This window comes from Malurus melanocephalus, unplaced genomic scaffold, assembly GCF_030028575.1.
Source record: "Malurus melanocephalus ecotype Western Australia unplaced genomic scaffold, MMel_1.1 scaffold_155, whole genome shotgun sequence".
In the NCBI taxonomy this organism is placed as follows: Eukaryota; Metazoa; Chordata; class Aves; order Passeriformes; family Maluridae; genus Malurus; species Malurus melanocephalus.
The window spans coordinates 139,320-149,341 of NW_026623387.1; the positions used below are offsets into that span (position 1 = coordinate 139,320).

General features: G+C 41.6%; 1 protein-coding gene across 4 annotated transcripts in view; it reads right to left on the minus strand.

Moving 5' to 3' along the window:
- The window catches only part of UBR3 (ubiquitin protein ligase E3 component n-recognin 3), a 100,790-nt gene extending 91,402 nt beyond the window's left edge, over positions 1–9,388 (minus strand). For all 4 annotated transcript variants that reach the window (XM_057371689.1, XM_057371688.1, XM_057371687.1 and 1 more), the window contains exon 1: positions 8,865–9,388. In XM_057371689.1, coding sequence (XP_057227672.1) covers positions 8,865–9,310 — 446 coding nt within the window. In that variant the 5' untranslated portion in view covers positions 9,311–9,388. The remainder of the gene's footprint in view (positions 1–8,864) is intronic.
- Positions 9,389–10,022: the final 634 nt, after the last annotated feature.

A 10,022-nucleotide genomic window follows, 5' to 3' on the forward strand; every position in this document is an offset into this window, starting at 1 on the left:
GGTCAAAAATACTGACAGAGTAGACTGACAAGGTAACTGACAGATCACCTTGATCTATGCTTTTTAACTTGATTTCAATATTGCAAAATACTTCTTCCAACAAGCCCACAGTTCTTATTCAATCTTTTAGCATGACTGATACCATGTAATGGTTCATAAAGTATTCAAATGAAGTTTTATAAATAAGAATTCAACATAAACTTTTTTAAAAAGCATGTATTCTGTCTCCACTGTAAAACTAATAACTAAATACTATTCCTACATACTCTGAATCTACAAAATAGATGCAAGATACAAGATACTTTTTGAGTSCTACAATTGTTTCTGAGTTCTTACAAAACCACTTTGTCATTTTTAATGTACTGGTACTGGTTAAATGGCTTTTCTGCTTTTGSAGTTCAAATATCAAACCAAATGTTAATTCAGAACAAAATAAAATTTGCACAATCAAGATTGAAGATTAGCTTGAYGAAAAAGGGCTTTGATATATTGTAGCTTTGCTTTATGTAAATCCACTGCCGCCAACAATGGTAACTGAGGAAATGCAGAGAAATAAACCTACTGTCCCTATTAAAATTAAGTTCAGCACGTTTGCTCCCTACACCCTAATAAGTACATTTCATTAGTTAAATTCCTTTCACCTGCAAAATGGGCTTCCAAAAGTGAACCAATGTGGTACAGACTTCAAGGAATGAGAGCTCTTCTGCTCTTTATGAAAATTGCAGGCTACAGAATTCATAGACAAAATTGAATACTTGCRTTTCTGCTATTAGGGGCAAAGCCAACTGAAAAGAAGTCAAACTCTTCTAACCAGAAAATCTCCAAAGTAGAGACAATAGCATCAATAGTGGAGGACACTGAAACACAGCAGAATAATCAATGGCTTCTCAAGAAAAACTGAAAAAAACGTATTTAAAGGACATCTTTTCAGGCTTTAAGCTTTCATAACAAGGTTATTTGGCCAGGTTAGGAGGCTAAAAATCACAGAGTGGACACTAAGAAGTTACTCCAATCCTTACAGAACAGCCAGGAGAGGAAATGACTCACTAGAAGCTCTCTTGGTGCTCAACTGGTGCTCCAATTAGTGAAGAAGCACACCAGTTCAAAGAAAAAGCAGACAAAGCTGCTCTGCAGAGCATTTCTATTACTCTCTGTCAGTCCTCAGACAAACTTTATATAGTAGACAAAACTACTACAAGTTCCATTAGTATACAGTACTCATTATCAATCAGAAACAGTAGATTTGGCAGTTTAAATCGTAAGGTCTTTTTTAAGGAAAAATTGAGTAAGRATGAGAAGGAATGGACTTCTGAGAGCTGTACTGAGCTATGTTTGAATGGAACCACAAAGTTGTTGAATTTGAGCACTTTGACAACCAAGAGAGTAACTCCAGAGAATAATACAATCTGCTGCTGCAAAAAAGTTCTTTAGAGAAAGGGTGGAAGCTCTGGAACAGAATTACTGTACTATAATTGCATCTAAGTACAACTTACTTTTACCTAGGTTGATTGAAAATCCTCAATCTACATGCAATTTGAAATCTATTTGTACAATAACAGATAGATAATAGATASCTTACAAATAGTCTCACTGGTGCAGCTTTTTCAAACATCACAATTATTGTAAAGTGAAGCCCTTACAAATTAAAAGGGCTTCAGTTATGCATATTAATATTAATGCCAATATTAAGATTCTTTAAATTATCTTAATTCATCCATTTKCATGTATGAATACAGTCTTCAACAGGAACTGCAGCCTTTTCAGTTGAGGAAAAAAAAAAACTTCCTAAAGGACCAGTTAAATWTAGCATTTCACCGTATTGAAGAAGTCATTGACAAGAACACTCTTCATACTCAATTCTAAAAAGCAATCTTAATTAAGGTTGACATTAAAAAAGTACATAAGAAGACTATTTACATTCAAAATCTTTCACAACAAGGTATAATCTTTTTTTTYCCCTCCAACTATGGAACTAAAGATAGAGGAATTAAAATATAATGTATATGCTAATTCTGGATGCTTAATAATAGCATCTGATCTTAGGATCTGATTTTGCAGAGTTCTTAGTCTTAAAGAGCATTCACAAAGCAGAATTACCAGCTGAATTCACAAGTAGACCTGAAAGACAAGSAGATCAGCAAATAAAATATCTGGTCCTGAGTCCCCACCAGAGACCTGTCTGCCTGGCCCTCAATCTTCCCAAACCATTATAAGTTCATGCACAGTCTCCCTGACCAGTTACTTTTGGAATCCCATCAATTATCTGCTTTGAAATACATGGACAGTACATCTACTCAAAAGAATAAAAATCAAGTTTTCAAAATAAAGTTAACAAAAATATTTTCTGGCTAACAAAATTTTCCCAAGAGAATTTAAACAGGTCAGACATACAGCATGTAGTATTTTGACCCAAATACTTCATCTGATAAAGTTCTAAGCRACTACACAGTGCTAGACAAATGCAAAAACATTCCTCATTTCTTCAAGATTTGAGTAAGATGTGTGAATTTTGATAATAGGTATCAGCTTAAGCTTTGGCCAGGCCTCCAATAGACAAGGTGTATCTATAAGTAAATTGCAGTTTTCTTAGAAAGTATCTATGTGTTTTATGCCAGAGCGATTATAAATGCAGGCACTATGCAGAAACAAAGAGGTGCATCATGATGAAGGCAACAGAGTTCATTTAGTCCTTGTTACTGTAATAGCCATTTGGGTATCTCCATTAATTCAATACAAAGAAAATTTGTTGTTTTCAAAGCTTACTGCCAGAACCCTCTACAGAGGAAGGCACCTAAGATACTATTATTTAAAATCACATGCAGCTGTCAGATACCATTCCAGGATCTTTTAAAAAYATTGAATTCCTGCTAATCTACAAGTGGTAAGGAAGTATGGCCTGAAATCTGAATCAACCTATACCTATATGATAATTAAGAAATATCTAAGAGACAATAGTTCTTCAGGAATATGTTCCCTAAACAAACTCCCAAAATCACATTTGTTCCATTGCCAACAGATCCACTGACAGCTCCATGTAGATCAGATATGTACTGAACAAATAACACTCCACCCTGACATAGTGAACWTAGAATCCTGGGCAGCTGATAGGACCATAAAAGGTATAAAAGCAGYTTTAGAATTTGGTGGGACTAAAGTAAAGGAAAATCAACACTGATTAGCCCAAATCTAAGTGACTGTCTCATTGCTCTTCTTAAATTGAATATACACCAAGGCCAATYACACAGCAATAGACAAGTCATACAATAAACAAGCCAAATTTCAGGCAAGGCGGGATATATAGCAGTCATACCTTGTGAGCTCARCTTTCACAGTACTGCTGTGTTTTTTAACTCAGACTGGCACTATCAGCAAAATCTTTGGGGTAAAAGCATCATTTAAGTTTGCTCAGTAACTAACACAGCGATAGTTCAGGCTTCTGAATATTTATAGTTATGTATATTGATATGTTTCAGCATCTTACTGATGATTTTAAAACAACTGTACATTATTCCAGAGGAAGGATAAAGTAACAACGCATCTTGACAGGTCACAGTTCTAAAAGCAGTAATACAAAATTAGCACCTGGCTGTTAACCATTTGGAGTACATCTCAGCAACTAATTTAGAGGCTGATGTGGTCCTAATTAGAGACATTCTTAAAAGCAATCAAGTCAGGCAGGTTTGAGAGCTGACTGTATGACATGATGGACTTAATCAACATGTTGATCTGCAATGTCTTGCTTTCCAAGAATAAGGCCTAACATGAAGCTCTATGTAAACTACTCAGTGTTACTGTGGAATCCTAAGAAGCAATCATTATATTGAGCTTTATGTCTGGGTGAGGCATGAAGAAGGACAGAGGAAATCAATTATTTATAAATGCATGGTAATTTCAAATTCTGTGGTTATTGTGAATCCCAGTATGAATTCCTTTACTTTGTATGAGRATGAACATGGTGGAGCTTTTGTTCTCAAGAGTCACATCTGTCAGATATATGTGACCATGAATTTATCCAGACTCTCACGCTAAGCTAACAACCACTACAGCTCAGACTTCTCTTCAGCCTCTCCTTGGCAACCCAAAGCACTTCAAAGACAGAAAAGATGCATGGAATTGACACAGATCCTAAAAAACACTATTTGTATCAACTCAACAACCCTGAACACACAGACATTTTTACGTGGTTTTATAAAACTCAAAGACTAAATTAAAATTGCCTATTTGTAAGCTCTCAGCCTGTTCACAAAAYCTGTTTCACCAATTTCTTGAAGAGAGCTCCAAATGAGCACCCTTAYCGCTTTCAGGCTGCATTACCAAACCTAACTCAGGTCCTGGAGAACTGAAAACTCGTTGATAAATGTTAAACAAGACAATTGTGCTACAACCCAAGATGCTAAAAGAGACCTTTCCTGATTAGCATGCACAGAACGCATCCAAAGATAATTAATAATAATAGCTTTCTCAAGAGCAAGCTTCCTTTTTGACTGTCACTCTTTTTGGTAAAGTTTTCACAAGCCTAGAATATTGAAAAAGTTCCTTCACTCAGCTACAGAATGTAAAAGAAACAGAATGTAATCTTCCACAGCTTCCACTCTTTGAAGTATGTTGGAAAAGAAATAAAATAAGGAAACTAGTCAGAAGGAGGGGAAAAATTTTATAAGGACAGAAGAGCACCGGTCATCAATATTAGGTATCTACCATGCAAAATGTAACTGAAACACTCAATAATCTTTACTAAGTGAAATATTTTAAAACACTGAAAAAGACAGGGCCACTTCTAAATAAATTAAAGTGGAAAAAACCAAGCAGTTTAGAAATTAAGAATATACTTTTCATACTTCAAAGTCAAAGAGAATTGTCCAGCCTTTTCCTAAGGGGATCACRGTAGATCCGACAGATACATCTGTCCCAAAGAGAGACATAATAATGAAAAAAAAGAAAAGAGACAGAAGTCTCTTCTACTGTGTAGCTCAGACAGGATCTCTATGAAACCTACACTGATTCACACTTTCAGGTACAGAGCTAAATTAAAGGATAAGCAGGGATCAGTCGAGACAGAACTGTAGAAAGTTTAGAGCTAGGTACCTGAAGGTGGTTTTGAACACACAGCATACACCATAAATCTGTGAGAGTTATCTTTCTTTTAACTATAGGATTTTTCACACGATAAAGAGACAGCAGCCTAATGTTGCAAGTGGGAATGGATAACACCTTAGTCCCTTTGACTTAAATCATAAGAGAAGGCAACATTCTATGTCAGTGGAGCCACTCGCTGCCACAAATACCAAGAAATACACAACAAACATCACAGCAAAAGCCTATTTAATCAAATTTTTAACCTGGCTTTTTGCCTTTCAGGGTATGCAACCCTTGATGGAGGTATTACTCCTGTTGTACTGTAATGAAGCACTGAAACATCTGCTTCCCACATGATTAATTTAACAAATAAGTCAACACACAGTGAGACATACTCTGAAACAGGACACGGCGAAATGCAATAGCCAAAATCTTGATGCTCTCTGGTATATCAGGTTATTGTCKACAGACTTAAGAGGGGAATCAGAGCAACACAGCCACAGAAAGAAGACAGTACTCGTCAGTAACAGATTATTGACTAGTTATGCTCTATTATAAGCATATGACATACATCTTTCTTCAAGCTTATTTCATAAACTATTAGTTTCATTATAATACAAGACCATCTACCAACCAAATATACTCAAAAAAATACTGAATTTTCCCATCCAGCTGCATGGTTCTTTTTTTAATTCAACTGAACTATGAGCATATGTCTACTTGAAATGCTTTAGATCTGAAAATTTTGCCTTCTTCAGAACATTATTAATTACCCCTGAAGGRGCTGCTAAATTTCATTTGCAAATAGCTAGATACCATATGGAAGACAACTACAAATTATTTCCACCTCCTGATATATCAATGGATTTTCAAATCTATTCAACCTTGCCCCAGCTAGAATTTTTAATACTTTCACAAGAAGCTACATTTACAAACTTACATATTTTCTAAAGTCTGCATTATATTCCAGTTGATCAGACCAGCTGCAATTAACTTAAGCATCAGAAACACTGGAATCCGTATGGAAATCAAAAAGTTCAAAAATGTGACAATCTGATTTTTCTAAAACAGATGAGAATTACACAAGGCACTTAAAGTAAGTCAAGGTACCCAAGGCAAATCAACATCCATCTATTATGCTATATTCCAGCTTCTTTTTATAAAGGCACCAGAAATAAAAAACTAACACTGAGGTATCCCTATAAAGCAAATTATATATTTAATTAATACTACAAGATTAACATACCTATCCTCATACTCCAGAACAAACCCTCTTCAGATTTACATTAGCCATTCTAAAAGCAATGCAGAGATATTCCCGAGTCTAAACTGGAGAGATTTCTGTTATAGCAAATCAGTTACCTAAGACTTCAGGTAAAGTMTTTTTTGAGCTGCATCAAATAAATAAACTCTGAATACAGAGACCAGATAACACGAACAGAAAAAAGAATGTTACTATGACATTCGTACACATCATCTATACAACATTTTATCTAAGCAGACAGATGGCAGGTAAAGTTTGTAAGTAGGCTCCACATTTGATTCCCTTGCTATTAATAGAAACCTAGGCTGTCATGGCCAAGGTTATATTGGGCTAGACACACTCCAGTTTCCTAAGTCCACCATGAAGGCCTCCAAAATCGAACATGCAAAGCATTACCTTGGTAATTGTGCAATTGATTTGTAAATACAAAGCTAAAACACTATCTAAACATGCCACATTGAAGCAATTAAAGTCAATAGGCAAAACTCTGTGTTTGCACACATTAATGTTTTTACATTGGTTTAAACTTAATTTCCTTTGTCTTACACAGCAAACAAAGTTTCTAGTTCACTTAACTGCAATGGCCTAACATCAGTTCTTATCTCCATAAGCAGAAGTGACCTCATGTTAAATGCAGACACCCCATATGGTGTCATGTATTGTCCTCCTTACATGTGCAAGAGGACTGGAAAATCTACTGCTCAATGCAGAGTGCTGTTTCTGAACCAATATTAGGCAATTCTTTAGTGACCAAAACTCCTGGAGGGACCTATCTCACACACAAGACAATTTACTTTCAAATTCTACCATTAAAGGTACTAAGTAGGGTACACAGAAATGAGAAGATTCTTACTCCCTTGGGTTTTCCATCTGTTTACACTGAAAATTCGACAGCATTTTTTATTTCTTCTTTATTAAACAAGCTTTCTTCAAGATGACTGTTTAAAATAAGAAAACTAAGAAAGCTACACACTCTACGATGAGAGCAACATCACAAGTCATTTTAATATTCACCCCGAAGTAGTACAATTTGTGTGTGCTCTGTTAAAATCCTGCCACTAAGAGGAGCCCTAAGTCTATTCCACAATGAACAGTGGAAGAAGTAGTATAAATCTTTTTTCCTCCTTCTCAAGATCAAGGAAAACGCTTACTTCAAGTGAAGGTGAGGAAAACAGAATCACCATAAGTTGAAGAACCGATAAAGAATCACTTCTGCAGTGGCCACTTGAAACCACTGAAGATTACTGAAAACAAAAGGAGGACATAATTCTGCCATTGGAGGAAGTCTATCAATAAGAAAATATTCCACCAGAAAAGAATTAATAAATCATGAAGGTAGCTAGCAAGAGRAAAAAAAAGTGAGAAAAACATAAGAAACAAAGACTGAAGACACTTCAAGGCCTAGAGCAGGAGAATGGTGGTCAGATGCAAAGAATTGGAGTCAAGGCAACAACATTCAAGAAATTAATGAAAGAATAAATGAAATYTCGAAGTAGAAATGCAAAAAGAGAAGAAATCTTAAGATGCTGAATGAGTGATACAGAAACAAGAAAAGAACCAAGAAAAATGTTTTAAAATTTCYGTATGTTTCTAGAGTTTTCTGCTAGGCATGTAAGTATGCAACAACTTAGGATTCAACAACATACCACCTCATCCAGGCGAAGAGTCAAAGACAGACTATTCCAGAAARCTTGTCAGAAGAGAATCCTCATTCAAGCACTTCAAACTGTCATCTAGTGAAATCTTGCGCTCACTAGTGAATGAACAGGAACACAAAAAGCTCCAAAAGACTCTCAGTTGTGAAATTTCAAGTTTACTGGCTAGGTATCACCTTCATCCAGCAATTGGCTGACTGATTCTTCTGTCCACCATTGAGCACAAATGGGAACAAAAGRGGATTTAATGAAGTACCCAATTCCTCTTCTTCCGACCAGGCACTTCAGTCTTGCCTCCAGAAGAACACAAAAGACCTTTGACTTCCCCAAAACCCTACCCTGCTGCASTCATCCAAGCACTACCACACTCCTTGATTTAAAGCTAAGGTRGGAAAATGAACTGCAGACTGGGAAATCGCACAAAAATGGCTCCCTCTTACTCAATCTGTTCACTTTAGCTTATCTGCTCACATGCTGTCCCAAAGTATTTTGACTTCACGGCTAGTTGCGCTAGGCCAAGACTGCTAACTGGAAGCTGACAGGTACTGCCTCCCAAGCAGTCTGCCTTATCAACTTCCCTGGAGGCCGGCACTCGGTGCAAGGACAACAAGATTTGAATTAGCGTCCTGAAAAAAAGGTACACACATCTACCAAGCCACCTCGCCGAACGGCGGCGGACTCCTCGCTCGGGCCGTGGTCCGAACCTCAGCCAGGGATGGAGGGAGGCGGCCCAGGAGGCGGCAGGAGCCCCACTTGCTGCCCTCCGTCAGGGCGGCTCCGGGCCGCGGAGTCCGGGCACAGCTCCGGCCCGTGGGGCCGCCCCCGCCGGCAGGTGCCCGCCCGCCCCGCCGCGGCCGCCCCGCGCTCACCCGGCCTCCCGCATGACGTTGCTGTCGCCGCAGTCGCAAGCGCCCCCCGCCTGGCTCCGGAACATGTTGTAGTCGTGCCCGGCGTGCTCGCCTTGGTGGAAGCACTCGGCGCACAGGCTCATGCAGGGCGAGATCCCGCACGTCCGGCACCGGTAGGCCACRAAGTTGGCGGTCCATACCAGGCCGCACAGCGTGGCCGGGTCGTAGGCCCGCACGGCTTGCACGAAGCTGTCCCAGGGCTCCCCGCCCGACAGCAGGCAGCGGCACCACTCCAACGCCTCGCCCGCCGCCTCGCCGCCGCCCGGGCCCGCCGCCGGGGCCAGCACCCGCTCCAGCAGCGCCCGCAGTTCCGCCGCCGCCGCCGCGCCGGTCTCGCCGCCCAGCGCCGCCTTCAGCCGCGCCGCCGTGGCCCGCTTGTCCCTGCTGCCGGCGCCGGCCCCCGCCATGACGGGACACCGAGGGGCCGTTACGGCCGCGCCGGGCGCCGGATCCGCGATCCCTCCGCCGGCCTCGCTCCCCGCCCCGCGGCGCCGCCCTCTCGCGATAGCCGCGGCACCGGCGCCCTGCCCGCCGCCCGCGCCCCCCTCCCGACACCGCCTCTCCCCTCCCCTGACACCACCCTCCTCTTCCTCCGCCTCTGCCCTCCCGCCACCCTCCCAGCGCGCAGGTGCGCGCCCCGCGCCGCCAACGCAGAGGTGTCGCCGCCCGTTGGCCCGAAACTTCGCGTTCGTCCGGAGGTCCCGGCACCCGCCCGGGAGCGTGGAGGGCGCACCTGGGCCGGCCGGTGGCCCCGACGGCAGCGGAGCCCGTTCGTTACCGAGCCGTGCCCGCAGCGAAACGGCTGCCATGAGACGCCGCGCTGCCGCTGGTGTGTCCCGGCCACAAGGGTCCCGTCGGCTCAGGCGGTGACGGCTTTGAGAGCAGGAGCAACTGCGGGGGATGCGGGAGATAGCTCTGAGGCTTCGGGCGGGCGGTTCTGCTCTCGCTGCCATCAAGCAGCCCCGTTGGGGGTCCAGAACAGCGCCGGCTCCGGCAGCAGCACCGCACCCCGACGTGTCCGCAGAGCCGCGCCCCGGGTACCAGCGTGCGGCTGCCTGCGCGCTCCCAGCAGGAGAGAAGGCATTTGAGATGCAAGTTACCGTGTTTTACACACCCGGC